At 32.9% G+C, this 24,113-nt stretch overlaps 2 protein-coding genes across 2 annotated transcripts; both read right to left on the bottom strand.

Annotated features, from left to right (window-relative positions):
* Positions 1–17,926: 17,926 nt before the first annotated feature.
* LOC110271538 (uric acid degradation bifunctional protein TTL-like) lies at positions 17,927–19,897 on the bottom strand. Its single transcript, XM_088484750.1, has 5 exons — positions 19,843–19,897; positions 19,523–19,740; positions 19,282–19,383; positions 18,206–18,299; positions 17,927–18,105 (listed from the first exon to the last, which is right to left on the bottom strand). The coding sequence occupies exons 1-5, from the start codon at positions 19,895–19,897 to the stop codon at positions 17,927–17,929; spliced, it is 648 nt and encodes a 215-aa protein (XP_088340876.1).
* A 114-nt stretch (positions 19,898–20,011) lies between these two features.
* Positions 20,012–22,828, bottom strand: LOC148568708 (uncharacterized). Its single transcript, XM_088484751.1, has 6 exons — positions 22,529–22,828; positions 22,186–22,296; positions 21,881–22,073; positions 21,350–21,671; positions 21,080–21,245; positions 20,012–20,686 (listed from the first exon to the last, which is right to left on the bottom strand). Exons 1-6 carry the CDS (start codon positions 22,826–22,828, stop codon positions 20,012–20,014), a joined length of 1,767 nt encoding a protein of 588 aa, XP_088340877.1.
* Positions 22,829–24,113: the final 1,285 nt, after the last annotated feature.

Below are 24,113 nucleotides of genomic sequence, written 5' to 3' on the forward strand. Positions count from 1 at the left end.
AATTTTCGCTAGTGTAAAATTACTAAAATATCCTTTATATATACACACACACAAATTAACGTGAAACTCTAAATTTCTGTATGTTTAATTTTTTTTATTTAGAAATAAATTAATAATGTTCATAATATCTAAATTTGTACCAACTAATTATTCAAATTTGTATTATTATAGAAAGAAAGTACTATCACCGAGTTATGGTCGTCGACCAAGATTTGTTATGTTATTATGTTGGAAATTTTTCTATTTCATTTTATTTTAATTTGTATGTGGAGATTTTGAGTTTATGTTATTATGTTGAATGTGTTTGAATTTTCTTTAATTTGATACATTTTAATTGAATTGTATGAAATTTTATTGTTTTAATTTTTTTTAATTTAATATCCACAGATTCTTGTAGGAATTTGCCTCCTCCACAGGAAAAAACAAATGGGGACCTATGATGGAAATAGGGGATAATTTCTTAAACGGGATGGGAAGCGAAGGAGGGTCCCCATCCCATGGATACCCATTGCTACGTGAGAGTAGGCAAGTAACATTTCATATATCTCTAAAGTTGGAAGTTCTATATTCAAACCATTTTTATTATGTCATACTTTTAAATTGCAAAAAAAAATGTTGCATGTATATTAAATTACAAAAAAAAAAAACTTTTTTAAGTGTTTATAATAAGTTTGTGTGATAATATGGTTTGGATTGAATTTCAACCTGATACTTGCTATATATATTAAATCTGAAGATATTTTATAAAGATTTTCACGCCCCTATGTATATTAACAAAATAATATAATAGAAAAAAAACACAAATATATTACCACAGTAGGCCTTACATTATTTGCAAAAGATGGGTTGCCTTTAAAGTATTGGGATAAGACATTTATGATAGCATCTCTTTAATCAATATGCTCCCTACATAGGTGTTGGATTTTAACATACTAATTATAAAGTTATTTGAAAAAAAAAGCCCTCCTGTGCAATGTTAAGATTTTGATTGCCTTTGTTTTTAAAGATGAGATTCTTTGTATTAGAGTACAATATGATTAGTGAATTAGGTATAGGTTAGTAGAGTTGTTAAGAAGTTGTTCAATTTTAGTGGATAATTAGTAGAGTAGTTAGTAGAGTTAGGGTTGTACATGGTTTGGTTAATTTAAAAATGGTTTAATTATTCTGTTGGTCCTTATAGTTTCGTGAAATTTTTAATTAGGTCCCTATACTTTTTTTCTTTTTAATTGGGTCCCTGCACCAAATTTTTTTTTTCAAAATTAAGTCCCTCTTAGTAGTAATTGGCTTAATTTTATAGGGACCCAACTAAAAAAAAAAGAATTGGTACAAGGACCTAAATAAAAGGAAAAAAAAGTGTAGGGACCCAAATAAAAAAAATTTGGTGCAAGGACTCAATTAAAAGAAAAAAAAAGTATAGGGACCTAATTGAAAATTTTGTGAAACTATAGGGACCAGCAGAGTAATTAAACCTTTAAAAATCAAACCTATTTTTTGGTTAACCAAAAATTTAATTTTAGTTAATTAACCAAATTGGTTTTATATGACAAAAGTGGTTATTAACCGGAAATTTAAAAACCAGTTTTTAACTGGTTATAAAAATAAAAAACAATTTTAAAAAAATAACTGGTTTTTGAAAAAAAACCGGTTTTTAGAAAAAAAACTGGTTTTTGGACCAAAAATCGATCTTCTAAAAAAAATATTTTTTAAAAACTGAATTTTTAATCTAAAACATTAAAATTAAAATTTTTTAAAATTTAGTTTTGGTTTTGGTTAACCGGTTAAAAATTGGTTTTTTAAAATTTGATTTTGTTTAACCAATTTTGAAAAATATAGATATGGTTTTTAAAATTGTTTTGTTAAATTGATTAACCAAAATGTGGTTATAGTTTTTTAACCGATTAACCACATTTTGGTTTTTTAATGTACACTCCTAAGTAGAGTTGTTAAGAGTATTGTTAAAAATATTTGTATAAAAAATGTCCTTGTATCAATAAATCAGAAAATACAAAAACACATTTGTGATTTCTTTCTTATATTTCTATCATAGTATCAAAGTACAGGTTAATTTTTTTCTTTTCTAATGAAGAAACAATACTCTCCAACTTAGTTTTCTTCCTTCTTCATCCACCTTCCCGTTGTTATATTAGATCATAATCCATCCCAGAAGCTTCTCTCCATCGTTCTGAGTTGAAAGAATAAAACACCGTCCGAATTTGCCGCCTCACGCGTCACCTTAATCTAGCCGCTGAAAGCTATTGTACTACCTCCATCGTTCTCACTGCAGCATTTTCTCACTCATTTTTTCTTATCTTCCCAATGCCTTTGAATAATCTTCACCACACCATTGTGTTCATCTTTCTGTTGCATGTACAACGAATAAAATGGAACCGCCGTTAAAGTCGCCACACGCCGCCTGAAGATCAACTACATCCTTTTCTACATATGCTTTCTAAATTCAATCTGGATTGTTTGTTTAGTTAGATAAATCAATGGTGCAGATCTTGTTGACCCTCGCCCCTCTGCGACTCGATCTGGACTAGTATCCTTGACTAGACCCGTGTTGACCCACGCCACATCATGTTGCTATCAAAGTGCCACGTGAATCTTCTGCTCTCTTCCGCACTGACATGTGTCACAAAGGCAACTCACGTGGCACTTTAGTAGGACCCTTTCTAAGGTTTCTCTGTGTGATCTTTTTATTTTCAATTTTTGTTTTTCAGAATTTTGCTCCAATCTTGCTACTTTTAATTTTGTTTAATATTATTTAACTATTTTCATGATGAAACCAAATATCCTTCAGCCAATTTCTGTCATTCTTAATGGCTCCAACTTGGGTTGAAGCCATGAGAAGGTTTCTCAAAGGTCATAAATTATGGCATCATGTGATTGATGATATTATGTGTCCAACTAAAATTTTGAGAATGAAAAATCAAAAAAAAGTTTCACTGAATCCATTGATGCTGACAAAGCCTTTCCCGAGAAATTGGAAGACTGGGATAGTAAGAATTAGCAAATTATTACTTGCTTTCACAACACTTCTACATCTGACATCCATCTTCAATTTACACATTTTGAAACTGTTAAAATAGTATGGAATCATTTTGTAAAATACTATATCATTTTCGATCTTTCACATCAATATCAACTACTTAAGGAACTTCACAACCTTAAGCAAAAATGTGGCCAGACTATTTATGATTTTCTACTACAGATTAAACACATTTAATTTGGGATAAAATGACCTCTTATGAACTTATTCTTAAAGATGTCACTCATGCTAAAGCTTATGAGGATTATCATAATCGGACGCGTCTTATTCAATTTCTCAAGGCACTTACGGATGATTATGAGCTAGTTAGAGATTTTCTTCCTCATCAAAATTCTTTTCCTAGCTTTGAAAATGCTCTCCCTTAAGTTTGAAAAAACACATCTAAGGCTGATTCTATCTAAAATTGATGCTATCTTTGTAGTTACTAACAAAAAGGAAAAATTTTTATCGAAATTATAGTCATTCTGCTCAGCTTCTCCCAGATTATCCCTTATTGACTATCGTAAATACAAGCAAAATCACATTTGCCTCCAACTGTTTTATCCTATATTGTTACTACTACAAATAATTGGACCACTTGATAACTATTTGTCGTACTCATCCACCTCGTCCAAATCAAAACAGGTATCATCTTCGCTCCAACACTTCCAATTCTGTACTGCTCCTGCTACCGCTGCTATATCTACCTCATCTATTTTTGGTAGTTTATCTTCTATTTCTCCATCCAATATTGAATATTTTATTAAACACCTAAGTATTTTATTTACAGTTAATTAAACCCTCATCAAAACATAATGTGACACTTAAACCCCAACATTTTTATAAATAGGACAAATCGAACCCTAAAGTGATTATACCTATGTGGTGTTGGTAGAGTTCACTGATGCCACACTCTCCTTGCTAGCTCTTCTTTCCTTCTTGGTCATATGCTTCCAATTAAGATATTTAAGGAATTAGAGCAAGTCTTGTAGTAATGGCTTTCTTGTCCGCACTCTTCCTGACCTTGTTGGAATGTATCTCTCCCTCAACATTTTCCTCTCTAACTCCATCATCAATTACCTCTGACAGATCTACAGGATTATTAAAATATATATAAAATTTATCTACACTCTTACCATCATAGTTTATCCCATCTCTTCTACTCTCACGCTCTCTTCTACTACTCATGGAGATTTAGGGTTTCAAACATGAAATAAAGGGAGAAAGACGACGAGAATTATCTAATAACATCTTCTGGGGATAGCAAAACAATGTCGTTCATTCTCACGTAGATTAGAACAGATAGGTCCCTATCCTTTCTAACAAGTCATGTGGGTATGTTATATCCACCTCACTACTTTAATCTTTCACCTCAGTAGCTTAATGAGACACATTAGCAAGTTTTTTATTCTTTGACGACAAAAGTGATAGAAGCATCACATTGGTAAATGGAATACAGGATCAAGGACCAAAGTAGATCGTTTTGTTTTATCAAGGATCGTGTTGTTATTCAAAAAAATAGATAGAAACCACGTTGATACTTTATTCATTTTTTTATTTAAAATTTAAGTATTGTTCTATCACTCATTTAATAATTAAAGAAAAAGGCAATCATTCTGCCATTTTCTCTTCTCTTATATTTTCCCTGGATTCTTAAGTAAGTTTTATATTATCTATTGCAAGGAAACAACCAATCAAATCATAAAAAAATTTTAAGAAATAATTCTTCATACTAAATACTGATTGACAGAGTGGTTGACATAATCTTTTCAATTTTGAGAGGTCTATAATACACGAACATTGATACAGATACAAGACAATATGAAATGGGACACACAAATACGTAAATTTTAAAATTCTTATAAGATACTGAAATACATATATAAAATATAAAATATTTTTAGATAAATTGTAATGATATTTTGATATTTTATTGATATTAAAATATAATTTAATTTTTTAATTTTTAATATTTTTTTAATTATATAAAATATTTAAAATATTTTTTGTTTTAATAATTAATAATATATACTATTTCTAAACTCATCATGAAAATATGTTAAGAATAAGTTTGGACACGCTGATACGTGATGCTATTTAGGTGTCCTATCGTGTCTGCAGAAGAATTTTTTATTTTTTATTAAGACACGATTGGACACAGAAGATACGCGTGTCAAACGAGTGTCGTGTCTGAAATGTGTCCAACACGTAGGCACGACAATCAAGAAAGTATCTGTACTTCACAGCAAGAGGTTGTGGACAATAATGATTTTTGGGCAAAATACAAACAGAGTCGACTCTGTTTACATTTTGCAACTTCTTTGATGCTATATATAGAGTCAAACAATTTGCTAGGTAACCAACTAGCTAGGGTACCAGGCAACTCTAATCAACTACAATATGGATAATAATAAAAGGTTTAATAACACAAAGAAACATCCCACAACCTTACTCAAATCTAACTCTATTTTCACTTTTCATTATTACTCAAAGTAAATTAAAAAAAAATTATTTCAAAAAATAATTTAAAAAATATATTTTAAAAATTTTTAATAAAAAAATTAAAAACGTAACAAAAAAATAAAAAAACCTAACAAAAATAATATATTTATTTTTTTTAAATTCTTAATAAAAAGAACATCTGAAAACTAAGAAAAGAAACATCTAAAACTATTAAAAAAACTATCAAAAACCCAAAAAAGAAGAAACATAAAAAAACAAAATAAAAAATATCCAAACTTAGGAGAATGAAACATCTAAAACTAGTGAAAAGAAACATCCAAAATACAAAAAAAAAACATCTAAAACTTAAAAAAGAGAAACATCCAAAACCAAGAAAAAGAAGAAGAAGAAGGTCCATGACGACAACGTAGGAGGAGCTCCACCGAAAAAGACCGATTGCACCGAAGATATGTTGCATGAAGAACTGCGCGCTGCGACGATAAGGAATTGATGCAGGGAGGACAACGATGTGATGGAACGCACTCCACAGTGGTTGTTCAAGTTAGCTGATGCTATAGTTGGCTCTTATATTTTCTTATAGTAAAAAAAATGGTTGTCTTTTATTTGGTGTAGGTTCACTTATGAGTTATATTTACATACAGTATATTGGGACTAATTTTACTTTATTCATGGACTTCTTCGGTCCTTGTGATTATTGGATCCCATTGCTTAATTATCAAATATAAATATATGAATGTAAAAAAAAGATATGGAGTTTTTTCAAACTTTTAATATATTTGAAAAATTTTTATTTTAACATTTCAGTAGTTTTAAAAGATTAAGTCACTACAATATTTTTGCCCTAAGGTAACCCTTATTCGAAGCAACATTTAACAAAAGTTGTCTTAGATAGGTAAAGACAATATTTTTTACGAGTTGCTTTTGAATAAGGCTAAGATAACAAAATTTTTGGCCACCCACAAAAATTGTTGTCTTTGATATCGAAAACAACACTCAAAAAAGTTACAATATAAAATATTTAAGACAACATTTTTAAATAAAAATACAACATTTTATAAAGGTTATAAAAAAATTGAATAAATAACATTTATAAAAAGTTGCCTAAAAGTATTCACAGTTACAAATTTTAGAGGGAAACTTTTCATATTCCCACCAATTATTTTCCAATCAAATAACTTAGAAAAAAAAGAAAGAAAAGACATAATTGCTTCATCAATTCATCACTTGCTTCATCACTTAGCTTCATCACTTCATCACTATACCGTAACCCTAACATTTGAAACGAACCACCACAGACGGCCACAAACCCTCCACCGATCGCGGCTCTCCTCCACAACGACCGTAGCTCTCAATCGCAGTGCTGTCCACCCCAAACGGCGACGGCGCGGTGCTCCCTTCCACGGTCGTCGGCACATTGCTCTCCTCCACGGGCTTCTCTGCGCGTTGCTCTCCTCCACGGGTGTCGGCGCGGTGCTCTCCTCCACGAGCGTTGGCGCGGTCATCTTCTCCACGCACGCTGCTCCACGACTCCTCCTCTTCCTGTCTCGGCTCTAGGTACACATTCTTCTTCGAGAAACCCCTCTCCTTCTCCCGCTTACTCTTCTTCCCCTGTCTCGCCTTCTCCTCTTCGCAAGCTCTCACAATACTACAGGCAGCTGTAACCCCCTCCTCCTCCTCTGCTTATTGGTAAGAAAGCTTCTAAATTTTACTATGGAATAAAATTTCTGAATGCATTGATTGTGAATGAAGATTGGGAATGTTCTGAATTTTAGCATGAAAATGGAATTTCTGAATGCATTGAATCTTAATTTTTGGGGATTCTTAATAATTTTGATTTTAGGGGTTTTATTTCAATTTTTTTGAAGTTTTCATAGTTCTGATTGTTGCTTCTTAGGGTTTTCTAAATTTTTCTACATTTTGATTATGAATTTCTAAATGCATTGAATCTTAATTTTTGGGGCTTCTTAATTATTCTGATTTTAGGGGTTTTATTTCAATTTTTCTGAAGTTTGCATGGTTCTGATTGTTGCTTCTTAGGGTTTTTTGAATTTTTCTGCATTTTGATTAAGAATTTCTGAATGCATTGAATCTTAATTTTTGGGACTTCTTAATTATTCTGATTTTAGGGGTTTATTTCAATTTTTCTGAATTTTGCATGGTTCTGATTGTTGCTTCTTAAGGTTTTCTGAATTTTTTTGTATTTTGATTATGAATTTCTGAATGCATTGAATCTTAATTTTTGGGGCTTCTTAATAATTCTTATTTTAGGGGTTTTATTTCAATTTTTCTGAAGTTTTCATGGTTCTGAATGTTGCTTCTTAGGGTTTTCTGAATTTTTCTGCATTTTGATTATGATTATATGTGGGACATATTTTTCTGCATTTTAATTTTTTTTGCATTTTTCTGCCTTTTATATTGTTAATAAATTGGATGTATACATTAGTTATGCAAAGTTAATTCCTTTATCATGTTAAATATAGTAGTCTAGTGTATTTAGTGCGTTTTAAGTCTTGATCTTAAGAGATTATTTTGAGGTCTGTGGATTTCTTCCATGATATGATTATTTTTTTGCCTTTACCTTGGGGTTTGGGGATTGAATATCTGAACTTTTAGCTTTTGGGTTTGAGTTTAAAGAGATCTGAAACTAATAATTTACGAATTTTTGTCTTATTAGGTTAATAGCTTGCTGCTAGGTTAGTAGCATTAAATTTGGTTATGTAAATAAATATTGTGAAAATCTGGAAAAGACATATTGAAATTCATATGACCTTGTAATATGTGATGGTGAAAGTATATGAGAGAATTAATAAATTAGTAGTAAATATTGCAAAACTGATTTATGATGAATGGACCTTTTCTTTTCTTATGATTAGTTTGGATTTTCCATATAACCTGCCTTAGAATTCTCTAACAAAAACTAGTGCATGAGCAAAATTTATATTATATAGAGTTTAAAATTTTGGTATGAAAAATTGGTTAATTGTGTGGTGCTGATTGGTGATACATACTAGTGCTAATTGGTTATACATACTAATGATTGTGTGGTTAATTGTCACTCAAACCTAACTAAGCTACCAATGTGGTGTGGTAGGTTTCCAAAGAAAAAATGAAATGCTGATTCATGTGAGAACTCTTAACTTTAGAAACTTGATGAAATGTTTATCTTCCATGTAGCAACCAAATTCACCTATTATATATCCTAAGCCCAAAGAGAGATCAAATTTTATAGTATGCTTAGTTTGATTATTAATAACAGAAAAAAATTTTCTTCTCTTTAGGTCATCTATACAGAAAAAAGTCTTTCGATTATTATTTTTGTTTGATTTTTCTGTTTTTCACTTTGATTGAGTTAATAATTCATAGAGAATAATATAAATTTGATACTTTGCTCTGTTATAGAGAAATATTGCTTCAGATGAGTTTAAGAAACATTGGTGGACATTCTAGGACTTGAAGATTGCAATTTGTTGAGCTATGACTCCGTAAATTTTTTTATCTTACTTATACTTGTATGTTTTCATATGTATATTATGACCTTTGTGCAGTTTTTTTTTTCATGTTGAATGTCTTTTATGTGTCTTTTTCATTGTTTCTCAATTTTAATAATAATATTTTTATGTGCCTTTTTTATGAATTTATATACTTAATGTGCATAAACATTATTATTTACATGCTTGGTCAAATAGTAGTAATAATATATGAATAATTAGGTTTTTTCAAGACCTAGAAAAAGATTGGATGAGTTTATGGCTATTTTGGATTGCTGCCCCTATTAGTTATCAATAGGTTGTTGGATTCTTTCATTGAATTTTTATCACTAAAAATAGATATATCATATATTTGTTTATATAGGATAAACTTGATGATCTCCAAGAAGCTGGAGAAACACCTACTAATGCATTTCAAAAAGTTTTTGGTAAAGAGAATCCAGGAAGAGTTCGATGTTATGGAAGAACTGTTACAAAAACTTCTCTTAAGAAAAATAAAGAAATAGATGAAATCAAAAAACAAAGTGAAGAGAAGGTAACAACTTTAAAAACTGAATTAGATGACCATAAGAAACGACTGCAAGAATTGGAAGATATTGTGAAACTTATGTTGCAACAAACTTCTCCTGGTATGAATGTTGATGAAGTGCTTTCTCTCTTGTGATCTAAGCAATCGTCAGCAAATAGTGCACAAGATCCAAATTTAGTTCCTCGGCATTCTCCTCCGTCGACTCATATACCAAATCATGATTAGGTATGTGTGCTAAATTGTTGTAACACTTGAGTACACATGTTATTGTATAGCTGATAGTTTGATTATAATTTTTTTGTTCATTTAAATTTGACTGCAGCTTTTTTATTGTTGGATGAAGTTTTCTGAAGACATAAAGGAAATTCTTAGCACAATGGTGAAGCACAAAGTCTTTTTGGTTTCAAATAGACAACTTAGTTTCTTTTTTGTTTAAGTCTTTTTGGTTTCAAGTGGACAACTTAGTTTCTTTTTTGTTTAAGTTCATCACCAGAAAAACATGTATTATGCTTACTTATGTTTATTATTTATTTGACTTGGTAACTTAGCAAGTATGTTAATTGGCACTTGGAAGACCTTTTTATATATATGCAATATATATTATGAGCTTATTCAAATGTGGGTGTTATATATCCTTCAAATATCATATAAATATAACAAAGGTAAAAAATATATTATTTTAGATATTAAAAAAGAGAATCTAAGAAAAACTCAATAAGGTGTTGCTTTAGGTATTAAAAAAAGACAACTGCAAATAAACTTACATAAGTGTTGCATTAGGTCTATAAAAAAGGCAACATAAAAAAACCTGGACAAGTGTTGCTTTAGGTATATGAAAAAGGCAATTTAAAAAACCTGGCCAAGGGTTGCTTTAGGTATATGAAAAAACAACTAGAAAAAATTTGCACAAGTGTTGCTTTAGGTATATGAAAAGGCAACTTAAAAAACTCTGGACAAGTGTTGCTTTATGTATTAGAAAATACAACTCGTAAAAAGTGTTGCCATAACGTCTCATCTAAAGTGTTGTGTTTGGGAGCTCTAAGGCAACCCTTTCGCGGAGTTGCTTTATTTGCAAAAAAAGCAACGTTTTTTGAAGGTTGCCATAAAAAGGGTTCCCTTTAATACACAAAAGCGTTGCCTTAGACCAAAAGTAACGGCCGTATAGCCAACCTCCCAAAAAGTGTTGCTTTTTGTTGGAAAGTGTTGCCTTTGTCCCTTATTATATGCAACGTTTTTAAAGGGTTGCCTCAGCCTGAATTTGTTGTAGTTATATCACTTCACCATCAACTTTTCACACGTTAGTCATCTAAAAATGTTCATGTTCCAACAATTATATCCACATCTCATAGTTTATATTAATTAACAAAATGATGACACTGGAAGAAACAGCTTATAGCTCATTATCATAATATTGGGGGCCGTAAATATTTGGTAACCAACAAAATTTAGCCAAAAACAACTAGAACTTGTCTTATTTAATATTTATTAATTATTACATATTAAATAAAGTAAGTTCTCACTTTTTTTTGTCTCTTAACATTATCAACTTGTGGTCACCTGAGTTTTGGCCTTTGGCTGATTAGAACAAGAAGAGTGCAAGCGGACCAGCAAGTTTTGTGATTTGTAGCCATCAATTAGTCATCATTAGTATTTTTAATAGTGTGAGATTATATCTAATGGTGTAGGATTACTTATTTTTCTTTTGCTGGTCAAGTGCTGGCCAGATTTTAATAAAACTGCTGACCCCTAGACTTTCTCTTAGAACAATTGTACAACTTGATTTGATTTGGTATCTTAACTATTAATACACGATATGAAAATAAAAAGAAAAGAAAACCACTTGATCACTTGGGATTTTCACATTTAAGCCTCTCTTAACTTGATTTGGTTTTGGTTGAAACAAATGCATCCCATGAATCAGTCTCAAGTGCAACTTGAAAAATCTAACAAGATACAAATTAAAGAACTTAAAGACTTTAAGTATGATACTCATACTATGATTTATGAATCATGATTATTTTGCATTATACTTTTGGCTTTGAGGATGAGTTTGCATCCATTTTTTTGGTGGCTATTTGACAATCCATTTTTTTATCCCAACCTTGCATATTACTTTTGCTTATGAACCATGCTTGAGCATAAGAACTTAATGCAAAATATCTTTGGCTTACCAGTTTACCCCATGGTTAAGTGGAATGGTGCAATTACATTAGTTCGTTTTCTTTTAATTTTCTTTTCACTTACATTGCGATTATCTTTCTATTCCGATCCACGTAGAACTTTTACTTATATTGTCTTCTTCTTTATCTCATTTCTTTCTTTTAGGTCATTTACCTATATTATATTCTAATATTTTTTATTTTTCATCAACTATATATAATAGACCATAAATACATATAGTCATCTCTATCTTTTTCCCAATTATTAAATCAATTATATCTTGATACATATATTGGTTTCGCAGTTTAACTTCATATATACATCAAGTTTCTTAATATATGTCATTTTTCTCAAAAAATTACAACCGAATGATCCATGATTGAGCATGCCAAAAAATAGCAAATTATTATAAAAAATCCATTTTCATGTCAGAACATTAATCGATGCCAATAGAATCCATCATCCTATATATGACATAAAAAAAACAAAGAAGTAAGAAAACAATAACAAAACTCACTAATCCTCCTTTTACAGAATTGGTAACTGTTTCAACCTTTAATTTACATTACTTTTTTTATTGTCTTATTCTACCTTTTGAACTAGGTAAGTTTTAATTTATTATTTTTCTTCTGTCATATATCTTCTATTTTTTTAAATCATTTTAGTTTATTAAATTTTTTTATTTATTTTGTTTTATTTTAAGATAAATCACAAAAAAAGCATCCAAATAATTTTGTTGCTCACAAAAATATACTCGAATTTTGTTATTAACAAATATGCCTTCAAATAATTTAAAAACGCGACAAAAATGCCCAATATTAAATATGTATTCTCAAAAAATACTTTAAAAATTGAATTTTAATGCGATTTTTTGCAAGTATGATTAGAAAAATGAGATATTTTTATCCTTAAAATTTGGTGATTTTTCGCTAAGTGTATATTTTTTTGTGATTTTTTTGTCAACAACCAATAATACTTTTAAAAAATCACAAAAAAATATATAGTTAGCGAAAAATCACCAAATTTTAAGAATAAAAATACCTCAATTTTTTAATCATACTTCCAAAAAACTGCATCAAAATTCAAGCTCTAAAGTATTTTTCGAGAAAAATATATTTAATATTGAATATTTTTGTCACATTTTAAAATTATTTAAGGGTAATTTCACTACAACAGAAACGGGAAATTGCGGCAGTTTATTTATGGATTTGCGGTGGTTTTAAACCGCCGCTAAACGAAATTCCAGCGGTTCCACAAGCATCGCCTATTAGGGGGTGGTAATATGATTTTGCGACGGTTCTAACGAACTGCTGACACAACCGCCGCAAAGCCATGAAATAGTGACGTAATGTTTAGAGGCGGTTTAAAACCGCTGCTATCTGGGGAACATTGATTTTGACACAAATTTGCTAATGGTTTGAAACTGCTACTAGTTAACGCCCGTTGTGTTTTCAAATGTATTTAGCTATCGCCTATCATGTTTTTTCAAATCTCTAATGACTATTTTGCAAATGCCGCTATTTTCTGGCTAAATGGCCGCAAAAATACTGTATTGTACACTGTCAACCAATGCTCTTTTTAATTTAAATGTACCAGGTGTTTCTTTTTTGTTATTTTTGGATTCTTTCTTAATATTAGTAAGTTAAATTATTTTATATCCTGAAAAATAAATTGATGGGTAAACGACATTAGCAAAACTATTAATAAAATTCATATAATTATCCAAATATCAATAAAGTGTACTCCTTACTAAGAGTTGGATAGTCAACACCAAAAAAGTGTATATTTAAAAAAAACTCCACAATTCTAAGATCTAATTTCTAATCTGTCCCTCTAATGAATTCATCCATGCGGCGACATCTGATGGCAGTTTCCCACCTTGCCCTTGAAGTAGACATATCAGAGCACTCTCCATTGCCTGTATCCTTATCTTCCTGGTTGCTACTTCATCCTCCATTGCTTGTCTTTTTGTCTTCTTAGCTGCTACTTCATCCTCCACTGCCTTCCTTTTTAATTTTTCGGCCGCCAAATCTGGTTGTAGTTCAAGCAGCACCGTTTAGGTCTCCTCTGTTTGAAATCCATTGCTCAGCTGATGGAAATTCATACCGAAGACTTGACTAGAAGTCGGTCCCAAACACATGCCATGCACTCTACCCGAGTGCTCCTTTTCGAGAGCTTGAGCAAGCGAATCATTTTGAGACAACAGTCTAGAGGATTCATCCCGTTGCTCAATAGCCTCAATTCTTTTCGACACACATAGATAAGCAATTCTAAGCATTCATTAACTAGTCGCTAACCGCATAGACTTCCAATACAATTTTAAAAACTAAAACATACGAGAAACTACTTTCCGATTCTCAACACATTACTTACTCCAATAGTCTGAGTTGTATCATGGATATAGGAGCCATTAGGTCTTTTGTGCGTTAAGAGATACAACTCTCCTCTACCAACTCTCCTCCCTTGTTTCCAACTGTACCAATAATGATGACAAAGTGAATATGTAAACAAAGAGATGGTTGAAAGACATTCTCAAAAATAGATTACCTCTTCTTCTTCAAGCCTTGCCAAGCTTTTTGATCCGCCAGTGTGGGTGTAAAGCTGCTTTGATCGATTCTCAACATTTTTCTTGCACTTCTCCTGTCATTCCATCAAAATCAAGGGTTACTAGACACTAGTTCTGACTAACTCAATGTAACATAAATAGACTATTTCTGTTATGAAATACAAATATATATTACCTTTGTCTCTTTACTATTGCGATAATCGAGGTACCATCTCCAATGATCCGCATTAATTCCCAGTGGGCGGTGTTCAATATTATCTTCAAGAGTCAGTTCTGAGTCATAATAGTGATGGTATAACCTATTCCTCGTTTTCTTCCAAGCCCTTCCTAGCATTTTTAATATTATACGCTTGATAATTCCTCTAATATCTTTATCAAAATGGAATATTTCCTGCAACAGTAAAATTAAATTGTCCATAGGGTTCAAATTTTGAGTCTGGAATGGTACAAAAATATACATTTTTACCTTTACACATTCATTATAGACCTTGTCCCTGGTGCGAACCTTTCTCTAGTCCTTCTCGCAGATTGAGAATTCGGTGTAGTCAGATCCTAGCAGTCCAAGAATGCCGCTCAGTATACCAGCTTCATCCCCAACTGGTTGCATTACACTGTTGAACCTGAGTACGATCTTTCTTCCGTTAGGTGGCTTTATAGCTTCCTTCACGCTCAATTTGACCAGTTTGATTGTGCCATTGGATTATATAAATCATAGTTATTCTGTGTGAGTAACCATTGTGGCCAAGCTGTGATGAAGACATAGGAAAATAGCTGAATGAAAAATTTTATTAAATGATTTCTTGTATACCAATTGTTTTAACATCCCAAAATTCAGTGGTCTTGCGTCCTTTGCACTTCTGAGCCTCCGATGCAGCAAATATGTTGTCAACATGTTGCTCAAAAGAATCTACCTCATCTGCCTCTGAGTCTAAGTCTTTGGCATTCGGCTCCGAGTTTTGAACATCGTTCGTACAAGCATATGGAGCAGGCGGTGGTTCGCTATGGGAAGGACGAAAGGGACGTAAAGACAAGGATGCGGGGGCACCACTGCCACTGGACGGAGGAATTGGGCAGTCTGCTTGATGGGAAGTTGAAGCCGCAGCAGATCCTACTTGAGGCTGCTGACATGCCATGTCTAACTGGGACTTCTTCGTGTAACGACCTATCCTGGCATCTTTCCTGACTGCATTCATATAAAAAAGTGATAATAATTAATATATAGTTATTAATATTTATTAATATACAAAAAGGACACTGGTAGAACCCAGTTAATATTTATTAAACTCGGCTATTTATGACAAATTGATAATAAAAAATTTATAGTATGAGACTAGAGACCGCAATTAAAGGTGGTAATTAGATAATTTAATCAGAATTATGAAATACACTAACAATTAAAGGTATTAATAAGTAATGATACTTATAGTAAATCAATATCATGTGCTACTACGCTTACTTGGTATACAAGAATTATGCTCAAATTTGTAGTTTGGATTAGACTGACAACTCGTTCCTATTGCAAAGTTTGCTTCTGTTTGTCTTCTCTCTACAGCTGCCATGTGTCATTGGCACCTCTATCATATTGATATCAATAATGCCTTTTGATACGGTGAACTTGTATATGGAAGCAATCTCTCGTTGTATCACTAAGGGGAGGGCGGAATAGTATGTCATTTTTTACAGCCACTTTCTGGTTTAAAACACTCAGTAGTTTATCAGTTTTATATAGAGATGGGTCTATTTTGTTTCAATTTTGTTTAATTCTTGTGGGCTTAGATTTGATTCTTTTATTTATTCACTTTTGGTATTATCAATGCCTTTAAATCACTAAACATCATGTGGTTTACTAAACAATCTACTTAGAACTGAGAGGGTGAGAGACAAAAAGGGTATTAGTAGTAATCAAACCAGTAGCTTAGTACTAGTGAAATTTGAGAGATGTTATGTGTACCTTAGAGTACCTTTAAGGGATTCCATCAAGCTTAATGACTTTTTGGTCTTTAACTATGAAAAGTTATACTTCTGTCGAGGAAGGGACACTTACATACTAATTAGGGCAATCCCTAACATGATATTGAATGGAAGAACTAGGATATTAGTTTAATTGAATTAATTTGGACTAGAGAAGGACAGCCAAGTGTTGAGTCCTTGCTTGTTTGTGTGAAATTTTCTACTAAGCTTCATACATGGTACTAGTTCTATCCACTACCTACTTCATTGAGTTCAAATGAAATAGACTTATCTAAGAAAAGCAGTAACTAAAAACTCCCAACTTCTATTCACAGGCAACCATTATCAGCAACAAAATTCAAATATACCATTAAGAATATTAAAAACACATTCAATAATACCATTAAACCCCAAATCAGAATTCACCCTTAACTGAATCATGCTCCCCATCAACAAATCCCACTCCCCATTAACAAATTAACTCAACTAATAACATCAGGAAAAACTTTCATGTCAACTTTAAACTCGTTATTGGCCTCAATTTCAATCACTAAATCAGCAAGTGAGCACAGGGGGGCCAGTGGTGCTTACCCGCAACGAGAGGAGTGGATTGACGGTGAGAGAAGAACGGCCGGGCCTCGGACAGAGAGAGAAGGGGCTCTAGGACAAGGGTTCGCCGCAGAGACAGATGTTTTCTTCCTTCCGATGATGGCGATAATGGAAACCGACGATGGTTACGGCAATACCACAGCTCCCAACACAGACGTGGAGGAGAAGAACTAGGACGATGCAAGCTTTGGAGGGGTTGGACTATATGAATGATTTAGTAGTGCAGGAAAAATAAGGATTATGGAAGTGGCGGTGGCTTTTTTATTTGAAAACTGAAGGAGCTGAGTAACAGGGAATGTATACTTAAGCGGGGTCTGAACAAATTTATAAACAACAATAACAATAATAATAAATTTAAAGTGGTCAATGTGACTTTTTCTAAGAGAATGCAAATATTAAAAATACGTAAAATCGGTCCAAAATCAAATTATTATAATAAAAATATAATTAACAATATAAGCAATGTCATCACTGTAACAGGCTAAGAGAAGGTAAATCATAAGAACAAAAAACACCACATTTAAAAGAAATAATAATAATAATAATAATAATAATAATAATAATAATAATAATAATAATAATAATAATAATAATGGTAACGATATACTCATATTTTTTACAGTTATAATATAATAATATTTACGGATTTTAAATTATTATGATTGCATTAATTTGGGTTAAAATAAATTACTAAATTATTTGGATAAATTAAACAATATTGAAATTTTAGGTTATGAATGCAGTGTGTAATTATAGATCTTAATTAATTAATTCATGTCTATTAATTAATTCATGTCATCTTGTCAATATGATAGTCATGATTATAGAATGTAGTTCATTAAGCAGTTTCACAACCTGGGTTTATATATATATATATATATATATATATATATATATATATATATATGTATGACAAATCAGTAATATAAAAGTCTTGAATTTATAGGAATCATTAATCCAAGTCAAAATATTAATTAATTCAAGAGATATATATTAATTTTAGACTAATCTCCAACAAATTCATTGCTATTTCATTAAATTCAACATCTAAGGAGAAGATCACAATCAGTCACTGAGTTCAATTTAGTCCCAATTTTTCATAAGACAAGTCAGACTAATGATAAAAACTTGAGTCAACAGATATCATTCTCCTCTGGAGTTTTATTGAGGTCAAAGGTTAGCATGGAAGCATTGTGTCCTTTAGAAACAACTTCATCAGAACTATCTGGCACAACGTCTTCTTTAAGCATTGAATCTTGAACTATCTCGCCTATTTCTTCTGGAGTTTCTTGAATCTTTTCCCGAGCTAAACCTGAAGGATACACCATAGGCAATTATGTTTTTAGAATTTACAAATTTTCCAAAAAAAAACATGATTGAACTCCACATTATAAATTGCTTAATTGGCTTACGTTCCCAAAGTTTTGTAAGACCTCTTTCTATAAGAGTGAATTCCTCTCCAGACGCAATTTCAAGTTCAACAATCAGTCTATTCTCATAGCGTGCCTGCACAAATTAAAAAAAAGTGCAATCTGAAAAGGTGCATTAATTGGGAGCTAGAAGTCTTCAACACCACTAACAGAGGTACTTTCTATTCTTCATCAGTAATATTTCATCCTTCATGTCAACTAAAGAACATGCCAACTGAACAACATGGTAACTAATTAACTAATAAAGTACCAAATAAACCTTAATATGAATTTTGAATCCCAAACTAAAAAAGGAAATTAAAATTACAATTAAAATAAGATATGTAATACAAAGGAAGCAATAAAAAGTGCCAGCTGGCAAATTAAAATCCATTCCTTAAAATTCTACACCAGTCTCAACAGTATGCAATAAAAAGAAGCAAATAATATGATAGCCTTGTCAAATCATACCTTGAAACATCAAAGGAAACCAAGCTTTTGGAAATAAATAAATAAATAAATAACAATAAAAAGAAAATACTAAATTCAAGAATCTGGTGACCAACCTTTGGAAAGATCTTATTCCAAGATCAGCTAACCGGCTGTCAGCAACTAGATACTGTAAATAACAGCCAGAATTTCACATATTCCTCATATTTCATTCACGTTCATTGCTCTTATGTTAGATTTAATGAACAAAGTTAACTGACTAAATTACATCCACATCCTATTTTCCTTTCCAACTTTCTTCTTCCAATTAATCTCCTTAGGAGGTAACAAAAAAAAATTAAAAAAACAAACAAGGGGGAAAAGGAAAAGACATGAGGTATATAACTTAAATTGCTATGATGTTGTTATACTAATTAACAATTTACTATAACATGATCTAGCACATATTTAGGTTTGAGAGTCAGATATAATAATATTTACTGCAGAAATATACATATAATTATTTGCTTACCCATTCAGTACCTCATCTCACAAAAGAAAATAAGTTAGCAACCGGCCCTATCCCCATTGAGTTAAACTATTGTACCCAACTTGATGGCTAAACAAATCGCAAAAAATCCATAATTTACCTTCACCTCCTCCTGTATTTGTTGCAAAAGAAATAGGTTCGTGCTAGTTACGAACCCGAATCCGAATTTCTTGCGGTACTTTGTTCCGAATTGAAGCAATCCCTACAATGTTCAGAGTCTCAAATATGTAAGGCCTTTGGAAAGTGACTTTTAATTACAGGATAATGAAACCACTGGATTGAATATAGCAAGTTGAAATATAGTAAAAGACCCTTTTGCGAGCAGACATAAGACATCGTACTGTCCTAATTTCTCTATGCGCTATAGTAATAGCATCACCTATGTCCATGTGTGCTGAGAATGCATCCAGCCATGACTGAACTGGTAATGTGTTGAACCACAGGTCTCTTGCGAATGATGTTGCGTGCTCCAGTGAAGAGAACGGGGAGGCCTCTTCCACCGCCTTGCAAAATAAGACACTAGAGCCGCAAAGAAAGAGGTCCCTCTCTTCTAATTTCCCTGGTAAGTCCGATTATGTCAGTCAATATATAACTTCAATTACAATATACTAACAAATTAGAAATTCAACAACTTTAAGACAAAATATGTTATTAAAATCACATTTTCTAGGTGGATCAATTGTAACTAATGAGTAATATACATCAAGTGTTTCCATGTTCTAATTTCGATTATGCTAGTTGCTAATTAATAATTATGTAAGTGTATAACCCTCAACAGGACAAACCATAGAATTTTAGTACTCATGTCCTAAATTGGTATCTAAATACATCTATAAATTGGTAGCCTCTTCGCAATTATCGATGGCATCAGTGGTGGGTTCTTCTAAATCGTCATCCCTTCTCAACGACACACCTTTGACGTCAAACTCAGACAACCCAGCCAAAATCGGTTGGGGGGAAAGTTCGAATTGACATTGTCCTATGTCTTCACCCATGTCAAACAAATCCCTTGGGTTCACATGGACTACTACACACCATTCTTTATCAGCTTCATCATCCACATAGTATACAAAGCGAGCCTCGGATGCAAGAATGTACGGTTCATCATCTTCTCGATCACCGGTATGAATTGGATGAGAAAAGTTGACCACTGTGTGTCCTAAAGAGTCTTGTTTTATGCCTCTGCCAGAGGTGGTGTTTGCCCAAGTACATCTAAACAAGACGACTGTGAATTGACTGCTGTAATTTAACTCAATGATGTCCGCTAGTTTTCCGTAATACAAGACGCTATGAACAGCAACATTACTGTTGCGCTTGCTTGCATAACTCCTAATGTCAGAAGTGACATAAATCCCGCTATTTTGGGTTTTCAACCCTTCCTCTCTCGACAAGGTTCTGAACTTAAATTCATTTATGTTGTAAGATGTAAAGCGGCTAACGAGAACATTGGGCCCACATGCAAGCCACTGCAACTCGTTCGGGTGCATGATGCTTCCCAATGGAACCTGGATGTGGACAATTATGTGTTTCATTAGCTTGGGATACAAATAACAGGACACCATTTGAATGTGTAAATGGATTAATGATACCAGGATTCACCTCAAGCTTGAACCACTCAAAAAATTCTCTGTACACAACACTATCTATGTGAGATTGGGACCTTGTCCTACTTCGTAACTTTCTCTTTGTGATCGCCCTGAATTCACTGGATACGTCACAATAAATTCATGTCAGGATCTCCAACTGTAGTAGATCACACAAAATCCATACTTTCAAATGCACTTACTCTAAAAAAATTTTCACAGCCGAGCAATTGACCAATACGTGACGGGGTGAGCTTAGAATTTTTCAGTTGGTGTGAGAGTGTAAAAAGAGCCAGCCCTAACAGCCTTTCCAACCTCTAGGAACATGGTTGCACTTTCATCAGGCATTAGTTCACGCGGTCGATCATCAACACGCATTGGTCGATTAATCCTACTCTCGACATTATCTAGGTACCTTGAACAGAATACGAGTATCTCCTCAGATAAGTATCCTTCTGCAATTGAGCCCTCTGGTTGTAATCTGTTATGCATGTACTACTTGAGATGACATAAGTACCTTTGAGAATATAACACGTGTCATATGCCAAAATTAAAAACATAAACACAAATTTGTTTGATAAGTACCTTTCAATTGGGTACATCCATCGATAATGTACTGGGCCACCGAGACGCACCTCCTCGACCAAATGCAGTGTCAAGTGAACCATGATTGTGAAGAAAGAAGGAAGGAAAATCATCTCCATACAACATAGAATATGAACTACGTGATCCTGAAGGAGAGGAAGTTGTTGAGGGTCTATGGATTTACTGCATACTCGGTAAAAAAGGATGATAAATCTGCCAGGACAGAAGACGCTAGGGTAGGCAATGCATTCCTTAACGCAATTGGCAGTAGATATTTCATTAGAATGTGACAGTCGTGGCTTTTCAAACTTGACAACTTGCGCTGAGGTAAGTCAACATAACGGGAAATGTTGCTAGAGTATCCATCTGGAAAGACCACGTTCTTGATAGTCCTTAGAAAGAGCTCCTTTTGTGGATTGTTCATAGTAAAGATGGCGGATGGGTACTTTCCATCTTCTCATGGCCACAAATCATGCTTGATGCCCATCTACCGGAGGTCTTTTCAAGCTTTAATGCGGTCTTTAGACTTACCTTTCTCGTTCAGTATGGTGAAAACTACGTTGTCACACACATTCTTCTCTATGTGCATGACATCAAGATTGTGACGCAATCCATTATTCTCCCAATATGGTAGCTCAAAGAATATACTCCTCTTATTCCAAGGAGATTCGTCTTGGATGGCTGTTTGCTGTCTGCGTATCCTTTTCCCCGCAACCGATTGCACCTTGCCAAGTTGGACATGCACAACCTCTAATTGCCTCTATCCTCTATCTTTCCATCAAATGAGTACCGGTCTTTTCTATATTTATGGTCATGATTCAGAAAGCGACGATGACCCATGAAACACCATTTCTGACTGTGTGTGAGCCGGTTAGCATCAGCATCCAAATTTCACGCAGGACAGGCCCTCCCATCGTACGTATTCCACCCAGATAAGTTGCCCAGGCCTGCAAAATCACTGATTGTCCACATCAACGCAGGATACATATTGAAGGTTTTTTTCTCGTTAGCATTGTAAGTTTCAACTCCAACCCACAACTACTTCAACTCATTGATCAAGGGCTCTAGGTAAACATCTATGTCATTTCCAGGGATTTTAGGACCAAGAATAATCATAGAGAGGATAAATGAGGTGGGTTTCATGCAAATTCAGGGGGGAAGGTTATACGGGATAAGAACCATGCGCCAAATTGAGTACTTCAAGCTCATGTTTCCAAAAGGGTTAAAGCCATCACTAGCTAAGGCTAGGTGAACACTGCGTGGATCACCGAAGAAGTCAAAATATCTTCTGTCAAGTGACTTCCATGCCTCGGCGTCCCTTGGATTCCTGTACATACCATCAGAATTAGGACCTCTCTTATGCCACAGCATGTCAACGGCAGTCTTACTAGACATGTATAACCGCTGCAATCGTGGAATAAGGGGGAAGTAACGAAGAATCTTCGCCGCTTGTGGTTTCCCGTTCTTCTTAACAACCATGTTGATCCTCACTCTGGAGTTCTTCTTAGTCTTATGCTTCCATCTCGATGTCCCACACCATTTGCATTTGGTCAGCTCTTCGTCACTGCCCTGTATAGCATGCAGTCATTTGGGCATGCATCTATCTTCTTGTACGTGAGGCTGAGATTTCTTATGACTTTCTTGGCAATGTACACAGTGCTTGGAATCCGTGCATGCTCAAAAGCGTCCGCTGATGAACAGATATTTTATACGCTTTTTGGCATCATTTTCATATAGTTTTCATTATATTTTATTTCAATTTTATTATATTTTAATAGGTTTTAGTGCAAAATTCATATTTTTGGATTCTACTTTGAGTTTGTGTGTTTTATGGTGATTTCAGGTATTTTTAGGCAATTAAGAAATTAATATAGAAATAACGTTGCGAGTACAGTTCCTAATCGACGAAAATCCGCTATCAATTTAAAAGGGTTGTTACAAATTTAGAATAAAAATATTGGGAGTAAAAATCACAGGTCGTCTCCCAACGAGTTGATAAAAGAGTGCTATTCTATTAGTCAGGAGTTTTTCGAGAAATTTTAAGAGTTGGAGGACAAAAAAATAAATGATTGTGAATTAAAGCAATGTAAATTAAAAGAGATTTATGTATTCAAAGTAAAAAGCCTTGATTGGGAGAAGATTAATCGGAAGTTCTATCCTTGTTGGATTTTCTCAAGTATGATATTAAAATGTTGTTGTTTTTACTTAGTTAACCCTTACCGAATAAAGGAAAGTCAAGTAATTGAGCTAACTCTTATTCATAAGTCCTAATCCTCTCCTTATGGAAGGATTAATGTTAGTAAATAGAGAATTAGCCAACATTTTTCAATTAAAACCAACACTTGAGTATTCCAACTCAAGGGTCTCTTTTCAATCAACTCCCAAGTCAAGTTGGGAGTATACTCCATTGACATGAATACAATGTTCATAGGCATATAAAGGGAATAAAAGGAAGACATGATAAATTAAATAAAATAATACTGAAAATTAATTAAAGGTAAAAGTAGTTCCTTGCATTAATAAATCCCAAAAATCATAAACATTCTTATCTGAACAGGGTTAATGGGCAATTGAAAAGAGTAAAGGAATAGAAAACAAACTAGAATAGCAACTTCAACAGAGGTAGTGACTCTTCTCAATATCCAAATCAAAAGCATCAAAAGCATAAAAACTAGAAATCTATGAATGTGTAGAAAACCTAGAGGAAGAGTGATTTCTCTCTAAGATTTCAATCTAAAACTAAAAATTATGTGAATGAGAATGT

Source organism: Arachis ipaensis, chromosome B4, assembly GCF_059453495.1.
Source record: "Arachis ipaensis isolate K30076 ecotype BB chromosome B4, ASM5945349v1, whole genome shotgun sequence".
NCBI classification, from domain to species: Eukaryota; Viridiplantae; Streptophyta; class Magnoliopsida; order Fabales; family Fabaceae; genus Arachis; species Arachis ipaensis.

What these genes read in the sequence shown, in the direction of transcription:
- LOC110271538 (XM_088484750.1), bottom strand. Translation starts at nt 19,897, where the DNA reads ATGGAAACACTTGATGTATATTACTCATTAGTTACAATTGATCCACCT. An exon ending in AATTGATCCACCTAGAAAAT is followed by an intron (nt 19,741 to 19,842) that starts GTGATTTTAATA and finishes CGGACTTACCAG; the next exon opens with GGAAATTAGAAGAGAGGGAC. An exon ending in TCTTACAAAACTTTGGGAAC is followed by an intron (nt 18,106 to 18,205) that starts GTAAGCCAATTA and finishes TGTATCCTTCAG; the next exon opens with GTTTAGCTCGGGAAAAGATT.
- LOC148568708 (XM_088484751.1), bottom strand. Translation starts at nt 22,828, where the DNA reads ATGGTTGTTAAGAAGAACGGGAAACCACAAGCGGCGAAGATTCTTCGT. An exon ending in CACCATACTGAACGAGAAAG is followed by an intron (nt 21,672 to 21,880) that starts GTAAGTCTAAAG and finishes GACTTACCTCAG; the next exon opens with CGCAAGTTGTCAAGTTTGAA. An exon ending in GTGCAACCATGTTCCTAGAG is followed by an intron (nt 20,687 to 21,079) that starts GTTGGAAAGGCT and finishes GTCCACATCCAG; the next exon opens with GTTCCATTGGGAAGCATCAT.